We start from the raw sequence: 22,745 nt of genomic DNA, 5'->3' as shown, positions 1-22,745 counted from the left end.
ATTATCAAACATCTTGGGATAGAGGGGACCTTAAAGATCATCTAGTTCCAACCCGCATATTTGTATGGTTAAGCACAACAATATATGTATGTAAATACATATGACCTCTGGAGAGACTTCATCTTTATTTTCTACTACTGTTTAGCATTTTAAAACATTGCAAAGATCAAAAACTGTGTAATTTAGAAACAATTATTTTCTTTGTGTTGCCATCATCGGAACAATTTTAGTAAAGTCTTATTTAGATATAAAACTTCTAGTCAGAATGATACTGAAGATTGGTAATTACAACTGTAACCTGTAAATCATGACTCTTAATAGCTGTATTGAAATTTAATAGCTCAGATAGTCTGTTTGTTTGTTTAGCAAAAGTTTGCATAGATTGATCTCTTTAAATTATTGTTAGCATAAAGTAATGTCTGATTAATTACTGCTTAAATATCACTATCCTACTATGGTGACAAAAATAAGGTTATTTTGCAGCCAGAACTGGACACAATCCCTGACTAATTCACACTAGGTTGTGTTTTGAAGCAAAGCTGACTTTGGAGATTATATCATTTGCAAAATTATTACATTTGAAGCATGACATTGGAGCAGCAGTTGGCAGTATAATGGATCTGTTTGTCATTAAATCAGTTAAAAGAAACAAAACAAATGGGATGACTATCATGCATATGAAGGCAATTAACACGTTTTGTTGTAGATGCAGTAATATAATAAGCTTGATTTCCAATTCATTTTTGTGGGCATTTATTTTGTTAAGGTGCTATTTTTATTTCAAATACTTCTAATTAAAATATTATTTCATCATTATCTGTTTGGGATTTTCCACCATTGAAGATGTTTGGTACTAGGAATCATAGTTTCTGCAAGATTATTTTGACAGTATCTGACATTTTTTTTTTTTTTCACTGAGAAAAAAATCTATTTGTTCACTGACTGGCATGTTACTTTCCAAAACTAAACAACAACAAATATTTTCCTCTACATTTAATTAGAACTGTTGCAATCTTTTCTTCCGGATGTCCATAGAAGAACAAAAATGAGTACACATTTATTTCATCTGCTAATTTAGAACCACATCAGCTCCAGAATTGTACACATCTGATGTTTGTGTTCATGTTATTTTTTATGAATTTTAAAGTAGCAGTAAAGTGTTATGCTGTATAACCTTTAACAAAGTTCAGAATTGGGTACTAAAAATTATGGAAAGTACACAGATACATATAACTATCAGTTTGGCTGGCTTCACACCTCCCTTTTTTTTTTCCTTTTTTTTTTTTTTTTCCAGTGAGGAAAAGAAGGCAGTTGTCATTTGAAGGATTTATAAGGTACATGAGCTCAGAAGATTCTTCAATATTTAAAAAAGATCACCGGACTGTCTACCAAGATATGAATCACCCATTATGTGACTATTTTATTTCATCTTCTCACAACACCTACTTGATATCTGACCAACTAATAGGGCCCAGTGATTTATTTGGATATATCAGGTATTTAGATATTGTTTTTCAATATTGTAAACATTCTTAGGCTTTTTAAAAATTAATACTAACTCACATGTAATGCTGTTTGGCAGTAAAGGACAAAATCATCACAGACAAAAGTGGAAAATGAGAGAGTGGTATTTTATTTTGTGTGTACACTTTTCAGTATATTTGCCAGGCCATCTGTTCGTAGTCTGGAAACAATCTATTTTATCACTTACAGCACATAACATCTACCTCAAAGCAAATTAAATCTATAGTATTCAGCACAGCATATGATTAAACCAGTTTTTAATCTCAACATACCATGCAAAAATTAAAAGCTTCCTGAAATAAATGTAAAATTCCAGGGCCAACTCTATTCTGATCAATATAGAAGGCATACCATGGTGGAGTATGTCAAGGTTATCTGTGATTAGTGTTTGTTGCAATGAAGTCAGTTAAGAATACAGAAACAAAAATAAAACAAACAAACAAACAAAAGGGTAGGTGGGGTGTGTTGTGTGGGCACTATAGTAGCCAGGAGGGTTTGAATGTGCATGTGACTCCAAAAGGAAAAGGAAACCAGAATGCCTTATGGCCAAGGTGCATTTAGACGAAACAAACAGAGAGGTAGAAAAAGGGTTATGTATTAAAGGCAAAACAAAGAGAGACAGAAAATATGAAGATCTGGAAGACAGGTGTCCAGCATTCCTGTAACTTTGTACTACTTCAGTGAAGTGAAAGCCGTTGGAAACATTCAACTGAACTTTTGTCTTTTGGTTGCTGTCTAGAAATTCTCTGATGGCTTGCAACCATCAGAAACCTTAGTGAATCTGTTTCTAACAGTATTTAAAATGATATGAGGTAAATACTATATTGTTTAAAATAATTGCAAATCTGATATAAAAGCCATTCTAAACAACTAAATTACATAACAACCAAGCACAACCTGACTTTGTTAGTGTGATGCTGATATGCTGGTATTTGTAAGTATAACGGCTCTCAAACCTTCAGAAAAATCATGGAATAATAATAAATACAAAGTCCTTTCAACTGTTTCTTATTCTATTTTAAGCAACCATTTACCAGCATTCCAAAGTCCTTCTTCAAAACTTTGACTCTCTTTTTTAATCCCTTAGTGAAGGATATTCAGATAATGTATCTTCCTTCTTAATGCTCTAATAAATTGTGTTATCTAACATCCCTAAGATAAACAGCAGAAAATATAGCTCTGTCTAATATTTTTATAATTTCATTGAATTTACATCTTGTGATGGTAGACCAGTATATTTGTAATTATTCAATGTGCTTAGAATATAGGGACATATATTAAAGTGTGGTATTTTCCTTTTGACCACAAAATTGTTTCTTTTGCTCTTTTGAAGTGCTCTCTTAAAAGGATGTCGTTGCCTGGAAATTGACTGCTGGGATGGCTCAAACAATGAACCTGTTGTGTATCATGGTCATACTTTAACGAGCAAAATTTCGTTTTGTTCTGTGATTCATGTGATAGACAAGTATGCATTTGCGGTATGTATATGTATGTTATGCTATGTATGCCTATGCTATGGTGGTTTTAATAAAGCCTGCTTTATTAAATGCTCTCTGTCTGATATTCTACAGGGTTAAAAACAAAACAAAACAAAACCTGAGGCAGTGCTTGTGGAGCAGGTATCACTGAATTAAATTATGGGAAAACTGTGCAATCTGTATATAAATGAAAGATAAAAGTATTTTGCTGATGTTGATTTTAAATCAAGCTTGGTGCAAGGAATTCAGAAGATCTTAGTCAGTTTGTTATGTAGAATTCTCACTTGAGATCATTTAAGCAAGGACTGAATATAAACTGTAAAACTACCTCCAAATGAGTCTAATATTTTGCTTTCCTTCCTTATATCTTTTCATTTCTTTATTTCACTTACTCTTCTGTTGCTGTCACTCTGTCTTATATTCTATGTTTGAATTTATAAAACAGAGAAAAATGCTAAACTATAGCTGTAGTTGAGATTTAATGTGTTTACATTTACTCTTCTTTTATTTTGACTTCAAGGCCTGATAAAGGTATTTTGTAAGAAGACTCATTAGGTCAGTGCCCCTTCTGTCTGTCTCTGGCAAAGCAGCAAAAGCTTGAGATCTTTTCATACCGTCTCAATCTCTTATATAGGTTTTAAGCAAAACTTATGCTCAAATGAAGTTCTGAAACACAGTTAAGATAACTTGCATTCTGGTTACCTTTACATTATGTGTGTGAATGTATATACATATGGTCATACATTTATATGGATTTTTATACAAACATAAATATAGCATTTTCAGATTTAAACAACTATATTTTTGTTTGTTCTGATTTCTATATATATTTAATTATTTTTTGATTTTATAAGATAGTAAAAACAAAAAAATATGATTTTGTTTCCCTGTTCTTCATGACACATTAGATTTAGTTTGCTTGTTTTTGCTATTACACAGTATATTATATATATAGCTGTAATGTAAAAGTTATTTAAGAGGCACAAGTTACAGAAAAAGATGATAAAATTACAATGATAGACAATAGTTCCTACCAAGTTTCAGTATAGCTTAAGGTGTGCTTCTGAAGGTGGTCAAGAGCAAATCCTCAGTGAAAAAGTGTAAAAAACAGAGTAAACGTAAAATGATTCTTTCCTTATAAACTGACAGTTTAGATCCTACCCAAGCAAAGATTGAATAGAGTATTTGTTTTTTTTTTGTAGCCACTAGTATTGCTGGCAACTTATGAAAATTATTTACACAGTCAAAATGGATGTATCATTTGAGCTATTCTTTAAAGTTTACTAGATTTCCCAAGTTTCATCTGTGTTGCTTGAGTGTTGTCAGAATAAGGAGTAGTGTCCCAAGAAAAATTTGTGACATTATAAAAAAAAAATTGCATTGCTTGTTCACTGAAAACAGTGATTTCTGAACAAATTTAAAGGATAGTTGAAATACTGTATTTCAGTTAATATCTTATAAATTAAACAAGAAACATTTAATACTGTTTAATACTGTGACTTTCAATTTTATAATAAGAGTTTTACCTTTTAAAAATGAACAAATAGAAAATATTTTCCTTCTTCTCATATCAAAGCTGTGTATACAATGGAGGAATTTTATTTTTATTTTATTTTATATTTTATTTTATTTTATTTTATTTTATTTTTACACAAAGCAAGCACCCTACCCTGCAAAACAGAGAAATATTTTAAATCTATGTCATGTACAGGGAACTAGTGGCTACAATTAATGTTTAGTTGAAAGCAATTTTTGCCTTGAGTTTCAGTTGTTTCTCATTGTCATTTAAAATATATACCATCTAAAAAAGGATCCATCAATAAATAGGTCAGAGATAAATTTAAGGTACAAAAGTATGTCAAAGCTTGGTTCTTCCAATATGCATGTGAAAATTGCAGTCATTTTGATTTCTGTTTTCCTTGTGTCTTGTTTCCTCTTCATAAAATTACTTTTAACATTACATGGCTTCTAAAAAGTCATCTAAGCAATATGATAATTCCTATTTGGGATGAAATTACGTATTTAAGGGCAGTTGTGATATGCGTTTTAGGTGCAAAACTTCTTAGCAAAAACAGATATTAGGTCTGAAGAAATGAAGATTTCTGTAATTCTGAAAAGCACCAAAAGAGTCATGTTTGTGAGATGAAGATTGATATCACTGATATTTTTAGACCTAGGAATGTTTCAAATCTCCTTTGAAATTAACCTAAACATTTTTTATGCTTTAGTGTGTCTGTTAGGTTTTAGCCCTATCCTCCTTTGTGAGTTTTTTTTCTTTCTTTTTTTTTTTCTTTCCTTTCCCTTTTTTTTTTTTTTTTTCTTCAGATGACAGTGTTATTTCTCTTTTTTCTTTGTAAATTCATTTGTTGAGAAAAGCTGTTCCAGGCACACAGCAACCAATGTATCATTCTTTGGAAGCTCTGTGTATCAGCTGAGTAATTAAGTCTGTGAGAAATGTTGCTTTCTGCTATCATCTTGTAGTCTGCTCTGTGTAATTGAATCAGCCTGATTTTTGCCTGATTTAACACTTATTTTCTCACTAATTTCTTCACATTCAATATTAGTCAGTGTGTGAAATGCCTTTGATATTTTCTATTGATTATTGTAGAAATACAGTTCAATATACACTTCCCAAAGGTCAACATAAATACTGTGTGGTTTCTTTAATGAAGTTTTGTGTACTTAACTGATCTTCGATTCTCTGTAGACCTGTCCTTTTTTTTCAACTCCCCCTAACTTCCTGAGGATGCATTTTTTTCTCTTCTCTGAACTTACAGTTACTGTTTCAACTGTGCTTTCTCTTTTCTATAAATATTGTGAGATTTTTATTTTGCTACTAACATGAAACAACTGACATATTTTGGAAATAAAGAAAAATACAAATTACTACAAAAGGGCTTTTTGTAAGATATTTTGGGGAATCAATAAGTCCTTTTTTATTTGTTAATCATAATAGATTTCAAATTATATTTTTCAGGCATCTGAGTATCCAGTTATACTGTCTTTAGAGAATCACTGCAGCCCTAAGCAACAGGAAATTATGGCAGAACATTTAGAAAATATTCTAGGTGACAAACTTCTTACTTCAACAATTGGTGATTCAGTGGTGACTCAACTACCTTCTCCTGAGGTAATAACATCATTTTTTTTTTTTTTGTATTTGATGGAAAAAAACAGCTTCCTGACCTCTGCACACTCCTTTTTTTTTTTTAAACTCTTCTGAAATTGCTCATCTGAATGGACTTCAGATGGTAAAAAATAAATAAAAAAATGAACATCGCAAAAATGTACCTTTTTTTAAAATTTATTTATTTTTGGTAAGAGCAAACATACATCGTGCAGATAGATATGGAAGCCAATAATGTACTAATACATACTTTTTTTTTGCAAAGCCTTGCAATTCACATGAATCCAGTTTCTGGTGCTTTGGATACATTTAATTTTAACTTATATTCAAGTGCAGTTAACTAAAGTTTGTGGGTTACATTTTATTTTATATGGAAACATGGCAGCTGTAATGTGTCTTGTTGTGAACTATACTAATGCTGAATAAAACTGCATATCAAAAACTAGTGTTTTAAAGGTCTAAAAGAGAAGACAAAATGAAAATTTTAAAACAACACTGTGCTTTAAAACAAAAAAACAAAGATCTTCACTATGTATGTATTGTTGTATCTGTTATCTGCTAATTTATTTTAGTTCCTTAGATTGAAAAAAAAAATCCTGAATTTTAAAGATGTTACAGAAATGGAAATTTAAATCCACATTCTTTGTTGACAAATGTGGTGGAACCGTTTCATTGAGTTCTGTTACTGTAAAAACATTTTCTCTTTCTCTTTGTGTTTCACCCTAAGGCAGTAATTCTCAGCTGGTGGCTTGAGACCCCTGGGATATGAAGTCAGAAAAGGCAATTAGATGGGTGTTGAAAATTTAATTGCAAACTAAAACAAATAAATTCCCATTGTTCCAGTCTTTGCACATAATTTTCTTTCAAGGACATAAGATTTTTTTTAATGTTCTATAACACAAATAAATGCGTAGAAAATAATTATTTAGACTTGTCACTCTTATCAGAGCTATATCAGATATATTTTCAGCAGTTTTTTACAGTAACTGAAAAGGAACAATGCAAATGTAAATGTTTTATTTCACAATGGGGAAGAAACACTGTCTCAGGGAAAGGCAGCACACACACATGTATTTTGGTGAAGTATTTGTCAGGGAAAAAAACATTTTTGAAGTGGTGTGTCTAAAAGACTTGCTAAAATATTAGAATAGTGCTGTATTTCATAACAATGTTGGCTTAAATATATTTAGTTTATCTTAATAAATTTCTCATAAAGCAAACTTTTTTTTTTTTTTTGATTCTAGCAAACTTTTTTTATATCAGTGTCCAATCTCACTTTGCAACCTGGTAATCATTACTATAAATTGGAAAAAAATATAAACCGTATTAATCAAGGAATCACAGAATCACAGAATTGTTAAGGTTGGAAGGGACCTCTGAAGTCCATTTGGTCCAACCCACCTTGAGCAAGTTGCCCAGGACCATGTCCAGGCAGCTTTTGAAGATCTCCAAGCAGGGAGGCTCTACAACCTCTCTGGGCAGCCTGTGTCAGTGCTGTGGCACCTGCACAGCACCATAGTGCTTCCTGATGTTTAGGTGGGACCTTCTGTTTTCCAGTTTGTGCCCATTGACTCTTGTCCTGGCACTGGGCACCACTGAAAAGAACCTCCTTCCATCTTCTTTGTCTCCTTACTTTAGGTATTTATATAAAAAAACAAGATCCCCTCTGAGCCTTCTCTTCTCCAGGCTGAACAGTTCCAACCCTCTCAGCCTCTCCTCATAGGAGAGGTGTTCCAGTTCCCTGATGATCTTGGTAGCCCTCCATTGGACTCTTTCCAGTATATCTAGGTCTCTTGTACTGGGCCCAGAACTGGACACAGTACTTCAGGTGTGGCCTTACTAATGCTGAGTAGAGTGGAAGGATCACCTTTCTTGACCTACTGGTGATACATTGCCTAATGCAGCACAGAATACCATTAGTTTTCTTAGCAGCAAGGGCACATTGCTGACTCATGTTCAGTTGGTGTCTACCAGGACCCCTAGCTCCTTTTTTTTCTAGAACTGCTTTCCAGCTGGGTGGCCTCCAGCATGTACTGGTGCCTGGGCTTGTTCCTCTCCAAGTGCAGGACTTTGCTCTTTGCACATACCATGTTTGCTTAAAAGCATCTCAAAGCATAGCTACATTCAGTCTAGTTGCTGTACAAGGACCATATGTCTTCTGTAGCTGAGAATCAGTGTACTGCATCTGAATCATGGAGTCACTGAATTACATACCACAAATATTATTTCTATGGGATATGTCCCTTACAAAATGTTTATCGTTATATAGACAATGCATACTTCATTTATCCATAGCTTAAAGTTTTCATAAATCAGCTCTGTAGAATGTGTCTGAAAATGCATTAATGGATTCCATGCTTATTCCTCACTTAAAGATATGATGTTTAGGTGAGATTCATTCTATTGAAACTTTAATGTTTTACAGTTATGTGAGATGTATTCCACAGTAAGAGTTACCCGAATAATACCAGTGTCCTCAGCTGATTTTCAGAAGTCTGAAATTAATAAACCATAATGTTGAGAATGAGTAAAGGTTAGGGCCATCCACATTTCACTTAGGTGCTCTGATCATGTGAGAAAAAATATTAGAATTTTATTCTCCAGTAGAAGACTGGATTTGTAAACTGAGTAGTAAACTTGACTTTTGGCTAGCATCTTTTTGAAAAACACTTTTAGTCCATGTTCAAAAGAAGTAGTTGAATCACATCTGTAAAACTAGGGATCTTGTGCATGTTTAAGGCCTAGGTAAATTCATTATCCTTTGAGTGAGACAGATTCTTGATCTTAAGTCTGCTTTTCTTAAGCAGTACAAAAGAGATCTTATGGAACCAGAAACAACCAATTAAAAGTGCTCTTGGTGGGAGAAATTCGCAGTTAATATAGTAACGGTCTGTTTGTCTCCTATATCAATTACTGTTCCACTTTCATCTATTTCATCTGGCATACGATTCTGTAGGAACCCAGCTAGTAAAGCCAGGAAGTAAATTGGATCACAATTGTTAACACAGGTAACAGAAGGCACTGGTCTTTAAGCATGACAGTCTTCCAATTTCTAATAAAAGTCTAATAAAATGTATTAAGTATTAGGATGATTAAAGTTCATTATAGTTGCTCAGATATGAGACTGATTCAACAGAATGATAAAAGTGTTCATTAGCATGGCTCAAGTACAACTAATACACTTGCTTAGAAACTGAATAAAATGTAATAGACCAAACAATTCACCTTGCAAAAAAATCACTAGAAATAATGCAGTCAAGAGAATTGGTGTTTCTGCGTAGTTGAGTACTTTTACTAGCAAATTCTTAATGCGTATATATAATTATATGTATCCAGTGAGAAGGGAAAGCTTTGAAATCAGTTTCTTCTTTTGAAACTTTCCTGTGTAACTCATCTGCATTTAGATATTAACCTGTACCTTCCATTAAACATTGGAATAAAAAGGAAGAAATATAAAATACAGTAAAATGCAAAAAAAAAAAAAAAAAAGAAAATAAAGGGTTATACACTCTAATTTAGCCTATTAACAGGTCACCTCTTGTCTTTGCTATTCCTTTTATCAATGTGTTTGTAGAACCTATAGGATCCCTCCGAAATTTGACTCAGGACTAACTAATTCAGACCTGCTTCTCTTATCTCTCAGATTTCTTTTGCAAGGACCTTCAGTAACAGCTTCTATCCATCTCATGAGCCTGAAACATTAACTTTCTAGTGTGGAAATCCTCCTTATTTGTTAGCTACTGTTGTTCCTAGTTTTGATCGTCCAATCAAGGGGTTCATGCAGCTCATATAAGGCTTCCTATTTACATTCACATCTCAGTGTTCTTCAAGATTCAAATCAAATGGCGCTTTTGTTAGAAGATAGCTAAGAGGTGCTCCTGATATATCCCTTTATCTCAGAGTTCAGACTTGACTGGTAGTTTTGGCTTAAAATATCTTGATTACTGGGACTTATAAGGCTGCCACAAAGACATCCATTCACAATGTTACTAAACACAATTATCTTCCAGAATCATCAAAGAATTCTGGATTTGTTTGTTTGTGTAACAGTTGTACTTAACAATAGTGTCCTGTTGTTTTCAGTCAAGATAAACTTTGTCAGGGCCTCAAAAGCTTTCTCCATGTTAGGCTTTGTGAAAGGTGTCCCATCTTTACCCTGTATCAGTATTTAAACCAGTAATATAACACTTGAAATGAAAACTTTATCTAAAACTTTAAATTGATTTTAACCTTGTTACTTAGCAAGATTTTCAAGATTTGATATTCTTCTTACTAAGCAGGGAAAGTTGATCAGTAAAGGAGAACATGCTGAATATAAATAGAAGAAGCTCTACTTCTCTTTTTATACCTATGTCATAATTCCAGGTTTTGTTCTGAGTGTTTCTGAAGACTGAATTTTCGCTCCTAATGTAAACATTAATTGCAGGAGTCAGTAAGTGAGTTTGTCTGATCCATTCCAAACGCTTGTAAATTTTTCTTGGAGTATTGTGTTCAACAGTTCTGATTTATGTTGTACATTGAATTTACCAGAAAGCGTATTTAGTACAAGAACTAAGTTTTCTTGATTTAAGTATTTAAATATTTTTTCCCAGTTGATTGTACTTGGAGGTTTACTTTGTCAGTCTTCAAGTGCCCATTATGCTCTAAGGAAGATCTATAGTGTTTTACATATTTATTTATTTTTAATACGTTTACAGTTTATAAATTCATAGATAGTAAAGGTGTATTTTAAAAACATTTTGTATATTACATTCAAACTAAAAAAGTGGGTCTTCAGACTTTCGGCTCATTATCTGCTAAAAAAATTCAAGACACAGTTATTCAAAAAGATGCCAAATGTTTATCACTGCTGATTGCCAATTAAAGGACTCAAATTTCACATAGTCTCTGATTTTGTAACCATACGTTTGTTATAAGTTCTTCTGAAGATCTGCTAGAATTTCAGACTTAAAATGTCTGGCATGTCTTTTTCAGTTCATGGTTGATTTTCAATGGTTTGTGTTAACTGTTAGTGGAATCTGCTTCTGGCCCCAAATTAGAAAAAAAAATTCTTCTTGCTACAGTATTTTCTGTAACTGTTTTTGAAAAGAGTGCTAGGATTTTAAAATGTTAACTTTACAGATTTTTTTTTTCTACCTCAGGGTATTTACCTATTTTCCATAATAATAAATAAATAATTTTAGAAACTATGTGCCTTAAAATTTCAGAACAAATTTAGAAACTATTTGCCTTAAAACTTCATGGCCACTTTTTATCTGATGACCCAGCCTATGGTCTTTCTTTACTTAAAGCAAATTTACATACAGTAGTCATTAATATATCCATAGAAAAGTTTTTCTTCTCTTATAGACCAGGTCTTTTTTGATTTGTAGAATTAAATCTTACCTATGAACATCAAAACACAGGATCAAATGTGGATAGAATTGCTTTTAAATATTGGGACATAAAAATATACAAAAGAAAATTCATAACTCTTTAAAATATGAATAATACTACTCATATTAAAACTCTTCTAAAAATACCACAGAAAAAGAATGGGTGCATCAATAAGAAATGAAGGAAGTGTTAAAGGGCATCCTTATTCTGAATCACCCATGCAGAGAGACTAATCAAATCTTACACTAGCATGGCATTGATAGATATTAAGCATAGGATATCTCATTCCACTGGCACAGTGACGAACTAATAATACCAGATCTGAAGGGATGAGACTATCAGCAAGGAGGACAGCAATTTAAATAAAAGGAATGTCAATTTCATTCCCCACAGCTCTCATTTCTATTATAAAACTTCATTTTTACATGTATGTTTCTATCATTCAAGCTTTTTATATGTATTCAGTGGATACCTTAAAATGCAATATTTGCCACACATGTAAGTTCAGTTATCCTTTATTTAATATATAAGTATTTGTTCCTTGTTTCTATAACTTTCCCACAGTATAGCCTTCCTTTTCACTATTGCATATGTGTCTTAAGGAATATTTTTGTGGATCACTTTATCCAAGAACCTGAATAAGTTCTGGTACTCACTGACAGTTCCTGTATACAGAGGTAAAGATGAATGTCTGCTACATAATAGCTGTTTTACAGTGAAGATTGTATCATAAGTGAGATTCATACTTATAAGTATCAGAGGCATAGATGAAAGACATCTTATTGGAAATAAACGTTAATGACATTTTTCCTAAGTCCGTCATTACGGAAGTAGTTATCTTACTAGTGAAAAAATACTTTGTTATTCAATGAGAGAAAATTTACTAGATAAAAAAAAAAAGAAAAATAAATGATCATTTGAATAATTCTATATTTCATCCAAACCTTCACTTAATCAAATTATATACATACTAATGCAAATATTCCTCTTCACGACTGTCTAAAAAGATAATGTTCAGTCTTCTCAAATACCAGTCTTAGGTTTATTATTACTGTAGTTTCTTTCCTCTTTCCTCTTTCCTCTTCCCTCTTCCCTTTCCCCTTTCCCCTTTCCCCTTTCCCCTCCTTTCCCCTCCTTTCCCCTCCTTTCCCCTCCCCTCCTTTCCCCTCCCCTCCTTTCCCCTCCCCTCCTTTCCCCTCCCCTCCTTTCCCCTCCCCTCCCCTCCCCTCTCCCTCCCCTCCCCTCCCCTCCCCTCCCCTCCCCTCCCCTCCCCTCCCCTCCCCTCCCCTCCCCTCCCCTCCCCTCTCCCCCTCCCCTCCCCTCCCCTCCCCTCCCCTCCCCTCCCCTCCCCTCCCCTCCCCTCCCCTCCCCTCCCCTCCCCTCTCCCCTCCCCTCCCCTCCCCTCCCCTCCCCTCCCCTCCCCTCCCCTCCCCTCCCCTCCCCTCCCCTCCCCTCCCCTCCCCTCCCTCCTCCCCTCCTTCCTTTCCTTTCCTTTCCTTTCCTTTCCTTTCCTTTCCTTTCCTTTCCTTTCCTTTCCTTTCCTTTCCTTTCCTTTCCTTTCCTTTCCTTTCCTTTCCTTTCCTTTCCTTTCCTTCCCTTCCCTTCCCTTCCCTTCCCTTCCCTTCCCTTCCCTTCCCTTCCCTTCCCTTCCCTTCCCTTCCCTTCCCTTCCCTTCCCTTCCCTTCCCTTCCCTTCCCTTCCCTTCCCTTCCCTTCCCTTCCCTTCCCTTCCCTTCCCTTCCCTTCCCTTCCCTTCCCTTCCCTTCCCTTCCCTTCCCTTCCCTTCCCTTCCCTTCCCTTCCCTTCCCTTCCCTTCCCTTCCCTTCCCTTCCCTTCCCTTCCCTTCCCTTCCCTTCCCTTCCCTTCCCTTCCCTTCCCTTCCCTTCCCTTCCCTTCCCTTCCCTTCCCTTCCCTTCCCTTCCCTTCCCTTCCCTTCCCTTCCCTTCCCTTCCCTTCCCTTCCCTTCCCTTCCCTTCCCTTCCCTTCCCTTCCCTTCCCTTCCCTTCCCTTCCCTTCCCTTCCCTTCCCTTCCCTTCCCTTCCCTTCCCTTCCCTTCCCTTCCCTTCCCTTCCCTTCCCTTCCCTTCCCTTCCCTTCCCTTCCCTTCCCTTCCCTTCCCTTCCCTTCCCTTCCCTTCCCTTCCCTTCCCTTCCCTTCCCTTCCCTTCCCTTCCCTTCCCTTCCCTTCCCTTCCCTTCCCTTCCCTTCCCTTCCCTTCCCTTCCCTTCCCTTCCCTTCCCTTCCCTTCCCTTCCCTTCCCTTCCCTTCCCTTCCCTTCCCTTCCCTTCCCTTCCCTTCCCTTCCCTTCCCTTCCCTTCCCTTCCCTTCCCTTCCCTTCCCTTCCCTTCCCTTCCCTTCCCTTCCCTTCCCTTCCCTTCCCTTCCCTTCCCTTCCCTTCCCTTCCCTTCCCTTCCCTTCCCTTCCCTTCCCTTCCCTTCCTTTTTCTTCTTTCCTCCCCAAAAACTCATGGATTTGAGCACTATATGCTGTGAACTAGCTTTTCATTTAATTGCAGAACGTTTCCCTATATCCATGTCTGGATACTCAGATGATTCTTTTTAAAAAAGGCTGTGCAACGTCATAGCAATTGTGTACAGAGAAAAATGAGAGATATCTTCAGCATTCAACTTACTAATGGTTATAAAGATTTGTATAGCTTTTCAAAGCACTATGCTGGTTGAATAAGATGCTGTTAGAAAATTCTACTTCCAAGTTAATAGTCTCTGAAAACCCCTATTGATAGGTGACTAACTACTGGATGGACTAGAGGTCTTTACTTTCTCTAGCAAAAGTGATAGTAATCTCAGTCCTCTCAGCTTCATATGAAACATGTCCGTTAAATATGACATAAAACAGAGAAAAGCCTCAGGCAACAAATTACCAAGCTCTGTTAATTTGCCTGAATAGGTAAGCTCAGCATGACTCCATTCTCAACAATAATAACATAATACCAAAAGTTTTAAATTAATGTGTTAAATACATGTGCACTAATGTACTAATCAAATAGCATTTTTTAGCAGTTAGAATAACAAAAAATAATCTTCAAATGAAGGTAAAATAAACGTCTATATGTCTACATATAAAAATGAATTCACACTTAGTAAAATAAATAAATAAATAAATAAATATAATTCCTGTGTTTTAACTGGTCATCACCTCTGACACTTCTTACCTTAATCTTGATCATAGTTTCAATATCTGTGTGGTGGAGAGAGGTTTCTTTTTTTTTTTTTCTTTTTTTTTTTTTTCCTGTTCTGTGGTTAGATATTCACATTCTATTATTTATTTAGCTCCCCAGTCTCTGTTTCTGTTTGGTTTACTTGCTTTTGAAAACTGCATCATTTATAACTATATTCACTGCTTTGTGCTACCTCACTTCATTATACTTAATAAACAGCTTTGAAAGGGGGTTAAACAAGATATCTTGACATGTCTAGATATGAAGATCTACAATTCATCCACACATAATTCTAGTTACTATTATTTAATCTCTTTTCTACAGGCATTAAAATTCAAAATATTGGTAAAAAATAAGAAAGTTGGGACAATTGAGGAAACTATGCTCAGGAAAGGTCAGGACAGTCATGGTGAGACAGGGGAAATTTTTGAAGAGGAATATACATCAGAAGAAGATGAGACTGATGAGAAAGCCCCTCTTCAGCAAAAGAGTGATTCCTCAAAAAGAAAAAGTGTAAATAGACCTTCATCCCTACCCCGAAAAAAGGCAAAGGTAAAAAACACCCATCTTGATTTAATTTAGAAAACACATAGCTCTGTGTCGGCCTGTTTTTATTTTATTTTATTTTATTTTTTTTTAAGAAGGAATATACCTTATATCTCAGAATAGAGACTCCATTTAAAAAGCAGGCTTTAAAATTACTTACAGTAATATGTTTTGAAATAATTATTTCCAGATCAAGGTTTTGGAGTTTTCCTGATTGTTTCACGACACTCCAACTGGAGCATATTTTAGTATTCAACAACAAAGAAAGCCTTCCCTGTGTTACCATACAAAATGCCTCTGCATTTTTCATTTTCAAGTCTTTTGCTCATCCTGGGTGCTCACTAACACAATAGGCCCACCTTTCTTGTTGGTCCCAAGGTCCTCCTGTAACTTTGCAAGGACACTTATAGTGGTTCCTGATGATGAAGGACACAGTTTTCTGTTCTACCCTGCAGTCCACCAGTCTGTCTTGGAGATTTTGAACAGCTCCCGTATTCCCCAGTTCTCTTCTGAATTTATGCATGAAGTTAGGTGTAGACTTCTGGTTGCACTAGAACGTTTTTAAGCACTTTTTATAATAGAAAAGGTATTTTAACATTTATTATGTAAAGACTTAACATTAAATACTACTTCTGAAAGAGACACTATAAAAATTGGATGTAATTTTCTTTCTGATAGTCAAATTGAACTTACTCATTTTGTTAACCAAATAGTAGCTCTCTACCGTGGAAACCCATCGCTTCACCAGCTTTCAAACTGCTTTCTTCAAGTTTTTAAGCAGGCAGGAAGCACCTAATATCCAGACATCTTTGTAAATCATGCTATGATTATATGAATACAGATAGACTGGCAATGCTCCTCAGAAATCAGCATTTTGCTGAGAGGCAGTGGATTCCTCAGTGTCTTTTTTTTCTCTCAGTGATTTGAATTTCAAGATTTTTGTTTCTTTCTCTTTCCGCCTGGTATGGAGATATAGCAAGGAAAAATTCTGTGGAAGGATGAAATCCTCTGAACAGGGAAGAACAAATTTCTGGATAAGAGGGTCACATATATTTGTAATATCATGTTACAGACCAGAACATATACCACATACATCTTGACCAGTAGCAACCAGAGATGCCACATTTCACAGGCAGAAGAGAACATGGTGTCTGGAGTCCCACTCTATTGGACTGGGAGTATTTATTCTGGGGTCCCACTCCATTGCTCTATTAGGAGGGCACAAGAATATTTAAATCCACACCTGAGATACTCTAGTGACAGTGTAGGCTTTGGCTGCATCACTGTTTTCCACATCCAGAGAGTTACATTATTCAGGAGTTCTGTGACAGTAGACTCCTATTGCTCCTCTTGGGATGTAGCACCAGAATAAGTAACATGCTTAAATTCTGTGTGGTTTAAGAGCCGTGAGTTGGCAATTCCTACTATTATGTCAGATGAGAACTTGCTTTCAAAAGCTGAAATGGAATGTAAACATTATTAACATCAGCAGCTCTTTTCTGGCTACTACCACTGATTGGCTCGTACATGTTAAGTCAAATGAAGAGGTCACATAGTACCTCAGTTTAAGAAGTAAAATGCTTGTAAAATTTTCAAGTCACTTCCACTGTACACCAGCCTTTGATTTTGCTTGCTTTGGTAATGAAGTAAGACTAAACAAAGACTTTGGCTAGAGAACTTTCCATCTTGATTAAGAAGAACAGAGTTTACGTGACTTCAGAGCAATACATAGAGGAATGTACCTATGACTGATTTGCTTGACGTGGTAAAATATTCTCCTGATATCTCCTTTTTATAGTTGAGTTTGTGTTATCAACATAAATGCTGTCTCCTTTTTTTCTTTCTCCAAGTACTTCCTACCAGTATAGCTTTCCTAACACTTTATGTATTTAGGAATATGAAGTTGGACATATGTTTTAAATGAGTACTGCAAAAAGCCATGAAAAATGACTTTAGTTTATATACCAGTCTCAAAAACAGGGAAATATTAAGGCTTTCGAACAGCTGTCCAGCACTGCACCAGGAAGCCCTGAAAGCATCCCTCCATTCACTCCACATCTACTGTGATGAACACAGGGACAATAACCTTTTTTGTCTCTGACTGGATCACCTCTTACTATGAAAAGTCATATCTTAAGCTAAAATAGATATTAATTGTGATGTTTTCCCATGCTTTGTGCATCTAACGTGATGCTTCTTCTGAATTGTTAAGAATAATCATGACATACACATTATTGTGATTTTTTTTTTGTTCTCACATTATTTCATATTATGATTATTAGATGAAGAAGATAAAGATTGCCATTGAGTTGTCAGACCTTGTGATTTATACCAAATCTGAGAAGTTTGTAAGCTTCGAGCATTCACTAGCTAATCAGAAGTGCTATGAAAATAATTCAATTGGAGAGGTTAAAGCACGAAAATTTGTTAAACATTCAGGTAATTTCTTTTGATTTAACCACATAAATGTTACGATGTTGCTACGGTTCATTGCTTAGGAATTGGAAGGGTTAGAAATCTTTATGAAATGCACACTGTCCAATTTTATTTGGTTGTTTCTATAAGATTGTTTTATTTGAACTGCATTTTTATGTTTTCAGTGGGTTTTGTGAGCAAATTTGAAATTCAAAGTTGTTTTAATTTCATGTAGTTTTATAAGAACAAATATTTACACAGTATACAAAATTCATGAATACCTTTTGATTCATTTTTTCCTCCATCAAATTAACTAAAAGTTACAGTCAATACTTGAAAATGTAAGGAACAGTTTTTTTCTCCTTACATGGTTTGTAGTCCTCAATGAAGTCGAGCATGCAGTACCCCTGTCTCTGATGATAACTGCAGATAAAAGAAATCACACGAACGAATGAATAAACCCCATAGCAAGCAGTCTGTTCCATTGCACCACATCTTTCACACAGGCCAAGCTGGATTATTCAAAACTCCTTCTGTGTTGGGATATTTCCATTTGGTGCAGCTTCTGCTGTTTTAACTCCAGCTGTCTGCTGGAAGTCTTCAGGGAGTATTAAGAACATGAGAATGAAGTCTGCCACAAGCCCATTCATTTAGGACCAGTCCAGCTGCCACTCACTTCTCTGTGGGGATGAATCGATGGTTGGTTAGGTGAATGGTGCTGAATGGCATTAAAGCAAGTAGGTTTTTGCCAGCTGTTCATAGTCAAAGTTCTCTCTGGTCTGTCTAGCAATCTCGTAAATCTCAAAGTATTTTGTATTAAAATAAAGGAGCAGGGAGAGGATGGAAAGTATCAGAATGGTGATCCTAAAAGTGTAAAGTTTTCTATTTAATCACTTAACTGGAATAGTTTAGATAGAAATCATTCTAGGTTTTCCACATCTCAGTGGTTTATGACTTTTTTGGAGGGGAAGGAACACTGCTAGGAGCAAGAAATTCAACTGACTTGAATAGTCAACATCTTCTGAAGATTACAAAGTAGCCAATTAGTATATTTTAGAAAAGTACTGCTCACTGGTGTTGAGATTATTCATTCAATTTCCTTAAACCTCAAAACAGCAATCAAGCTTAAATTGTTTTAGGATAGATTTTTTTTTTTTTCCAAGTGAACAATTCAAGAATGAGTGGGCTTTTAAACAAATTTCCTGTTTTGTGTCTTTCCTATTTTCCAGGGGATGTAGTGGGTTTTAGTGTAAAAGATGTGTATTTAGCTAATAAAAAGGTAAAGAAACAGAATATTTCCCTGAAGGAATGATCCTCAGTTATTGAACTTTTAACAATAATCTGCACTATACTTCCATATTTTAAGGTTTAAAAATAGGATTTTAAACATATCTCAAAGTGTCACATACACTACTGTATTGTGTAGAAATGCCATGAAATGTTAAAAAAAAAAAAAGCAAAAAAGCAAAAAAGCACACACACACACAAAAGCTGGATCAGATTATCATATTTTTCTTATTATTTATTCCAATATGATCTCTCTTTTTTTTTTTTTTTTTTAAAGTTTGTCTTACCAAAGTTTTATCATTCTGTTTTTCAGGTAATGAGTTTGTTTCACATACTTCACGATTCATTACAAGAATCTACCCCAAAGGGACAAGAGCAAATTCTTCAAATTATAATCCTCAAGAGTTCTGGAATGTGGGGTGTCAAATGGGTATGTACATTTGCAGACGGTTGCATCCAAGGCTTTGCAGAGACTATAGAGATAAAAGATTCTTTTCCTTTCCATAATATTTTTTGTGAGATATAAGTTACATATTTTTCCCTCACTGGCTAGACTTCTCCTTCTGTCTACATATTTAGGTAATTTTTACATCCCAGAATCCGGGAATTCTGATATAGAATAATGAAGAGGAATATTATTTTCAATTATATATTTTTGTAATTAATTTCAATTATGTTCTAACTAATTATAAATATCTTTTTTTTTTAAATAGCTGTAGTCACATGCCAAACTTTCCAAATTATTGTAGTTCATCAATTCCTTTAAACTACTGTTTTTTGATTTTGTGTTCTATTGAATACCGAGAAAAACACTGTTAAGAATAATACAACATTATTAAGCTTTGAACCTTGGTTTGTACTACTCCCAGCTCTAAGACTAAATGAAGCATGATTTAATCTTATGAAACACTGTAGTGAAAACATATATAAACAACTTTCATGAGCTAAGATATAACTTTCTTATTTTACTTCATATAACTTCATTTTTTATTAATAATTCTGTGATATTTCTTTGTGGCTGTCTGCATGGAGACTCTAAAGAATAATTCATATTTTACTGCCTGTCTGCTTGGGGTGAAATTATTACGTTAACTATGTTACCTTAGTTTTAGAGGTAGAAGTGAGCACACTGCTCATTAAGCAGTGTACTTCCAGAACAAGAAAAAAAAAATGCAATGTTCCTATGAAGAAAATTACAATGGATTACATTCTTTTGCAATCTGTATTAATCAAACTCCATAACCTCTGCTTATTTGTCAGCTGTGGCTAAGCTATCACCAGAGCATGTTTATAGGATAACATGGGAGTGGTAGCTTATTTATTTATTTATTTATTTTCTGCCTTTCTTATTTTCCACTTTTATTATTATTTAATTCATTTTCAACTGAGGTCTAGCACTCCCTGTGGAGAATAGAAGCTGCTGCTTGTTTAGCTAAATGTAGGAGTTGTTGGAATGCAATTGCTTTTGCTTTTGGCTAAGGTAACCCTATAGCATTAAATTACAAGAGGTGATGGAAAGGTATATGTGTGTGATCTAGGAATGTACACAGTAATGAAATCCTCATCTGAGCCATCTGCTGGACTGCCAGTGGTTTTGTGTGACTGGAGGGGCAGCAATGCAGGAGCTGTGGGCACAACAATTACTGTTGGTGTCAAGAATTCCCAGATTATGATATGCTACTGCAAAGAAGGACTCAAACACTTCTGATCATCAGAATACCAAGGCACAGCTGCCACTGTCTTCAGTGATTGTGTACATGCAAAGTAAATTCCGTGTCTCCATTTTCAATGTATTTCAAAGTATGTTTGTTCCTTGAGCAATGAAATAGCAATAACTTATTTTCTCTTCAGTTCAAGTTAGTTTTTAATTTGAAGGTGTTAAAACTAGGCATGAATTCTCTCCTCAGCAGGCTTGGAAAATCCTCTCACCTGTAAGCACTTTCCCCCTTTCAGTGGCATCATCTTTTTGTTCTTCAGTTTAAACAATTTCAGTTACAAAATGTTTTTCTAAGTCAATTTTTTACACTTTCCTCAGCCTTGGATGAAGTAGAGAGCAGTTTTTTGCAGCTGTATATATATTCTGTCTTTTATTTTAACTATAGCAAGGCCACCTCAGGGAGACTGTGAGGTGAGCAGGGCAGTTTGCTATAGGCTGCCAGTTTTGAGAAGTGAAAGGGATGGTCTCACTTTATTGCAATACAATGCACACTCATACAGAGAGAGGCACAGCTTTCACTCTCCTGTAGGGCCCTGGAGCTCATGGGAACCTTTACAAAAGGCTTCCTTTTTGACGTATTTCCTTTCTCAGCATCAAAATGCCTTCTGTTTCAAGTTACCTTCTCAGAACTGATTTTAATAGTGTGCTTTTTCCAATCAATCATGCACATTAATATTATACTGTATCCCCAATTACTCTTCTACAGTTGCATTACTTGGAAGGAGCATCATGCCACAGCTGTCACTGAGAGATTGCTCTTCCCACTCCTGTGGCCTTGACTGCAAGCAGTGGAGGACAGCCCCAAACCTAAATTCCTTACTTTTTGCTGTCCCCATAACCAAGCTAGGCCATGCAGTCAGTGCTGCACAGCTGAGGTAGTGTAGGAAGCAATGACTAGGGAGGTTGCATGAATTTCTCCACTCAGTGCTGGCTGTTCGGTGAAAGAACTGAAGTGGACTCAGACCCCCCATAATTCTCTCATTGTTACAAATTCTGCTTCCCATCCTCACTGTTGTGTTGCGGTGTAATTTAACAGCCATACTGGGAGTAAAAAATTACTAGTTAGTATAAATTTTGTTTGTATCCGTGCTGTTATGGATGTTTATTTATGGTACAGATTTGGTCTTGGGCTATGCTATTGCTGGAAGTATCTTGCCATTACCATACCATTTGAAATTGGTTTCATTATATTCTGTCTTTGAGGTTAATCTTCACTGAACTTGATGTCTTGTTATTGTGGGATTATTTACTTGTGGTTGTGCTCTGTACTATCTGCATTGCTATTAGAAACTGGTAAGTTTGTTTCATGCTTAGAGGAAGCACTGGCCTGAGGTCCTTACTTCTGAATTGAATCATCTCTCGGGCTTATCATACTGCAGTTTACTAGTTTTATTTCTAGCCTTTAAATCTCAGCAACAATCTCTTTAAAGAATATCCATTTGTTAGATCTCAGACAGGACTGAAGTCTCTCATAATGATTACATTGACCATTAACTCATGGTATACTTTAATGCAAAGTCATTCTAAAGATTTGTATGCCAAACATATGATTTTTGCTGTACAGCAGCTTTGAGCCCCTTCCTGGAAGAATTAAAAATATGCAGGAAGTGGTTAGATCTGCCCTCTTGGTCAGATCACTTGCATCTTCATTTAAGAAACATTTTTCTCATGGGAATAAGCTGATTACAAGTCTTCACATATATCATTTCTAAGCCATGCCAGATCCAGTCTTGATTCCCTAATCTGTTTTAGATAACCATTTGGCAGAAATGGGACTGCACTCCAAAATGCAGCTCTCAAAATTTCACTCAGTGAAACTTCTGCTGATGCTCTTCCTCTGATTTAACTCAGATATTTTAATTTCTGTGTCTGTCCTGTGTTCATATATCCCACAAACCCCTTTGTCCCCCTACCATCGCACTCTATCCCATCCATGTAAGTATTCTCTCCAGTCCATGGGATTTTCAGATTTCTCCTGTCCTGTTACCCTTCCTCAGTTCCTTTAACTCTTCACACACCTGCTAGGTTAACCTTCCCTCTTACCTTTAAGTTCCTCTAACATCTGTAAGTGTTCTGGCTGGGCAGATAAATATCATAGGT

The 22,745-nt window shown here is 35.4% G+C and overlaps 1 protein-coding gene across 1 annotated transcript in view; it reads left to right on the top strand.

Moving 5' to 3' along the window:
- The window catches only part of PLCZ1 (phospholipase C zeta 1), a gene marked incomplete at its 5' end in the record, with an annotated part of 53,957 nt that overhangs the window by 12,296 nt on the left and 18,916 nt on the right, over nucleotides 1–22,745 (top strand). The window contains 6 exons of the mRNA XM_080575730.1: nucleotides 1,295–1,496; nucleotides 2,858–3,002; nucleotides 5,980–6,132; nucleotides 15,005–15,232; nucleotides 17,509–17,665; nucleotides 19,242–19,358. Coding sequence (XP_080431856.1) covers nucleotides 1,295–1,496; nucleotides 2,858–3,002; nucleotides 5,980–6,132; nucleotides 15,005–15,232; nucleotides 17,509–17,665; nucleotides 19,242–19,358 — 1,002 coding nt within the window. The remainder of the gene's footprint in view (nucleotides 1–1,294; nucleotides 1,497–2,857; nucleotides 3,003–5,979; nucleotides 6,133–15,004; nucleotides 15,233–17,508; nucleotides 17,666–19,241; nucleotides 19,359–22,745) is intronic.

The sequence above is a fragment of the Anser brachyrhynchus genome (assembly GCF_964034855.1).
Source record: "Anser brachyrhynchus genome assembly, chromosome: 1".
Taxonomy (NCBI): Eukaryota; Metazoa; Chordata; class Aves; order Anseriformes; family Anatidae; genus Anser; species Anser brachyrhynchus.
The sequence above is the reverse complement of the archived record's forward strand: the minus strand, read 5'-3'. Positions and strand labels throughout refer to the sequence as shown.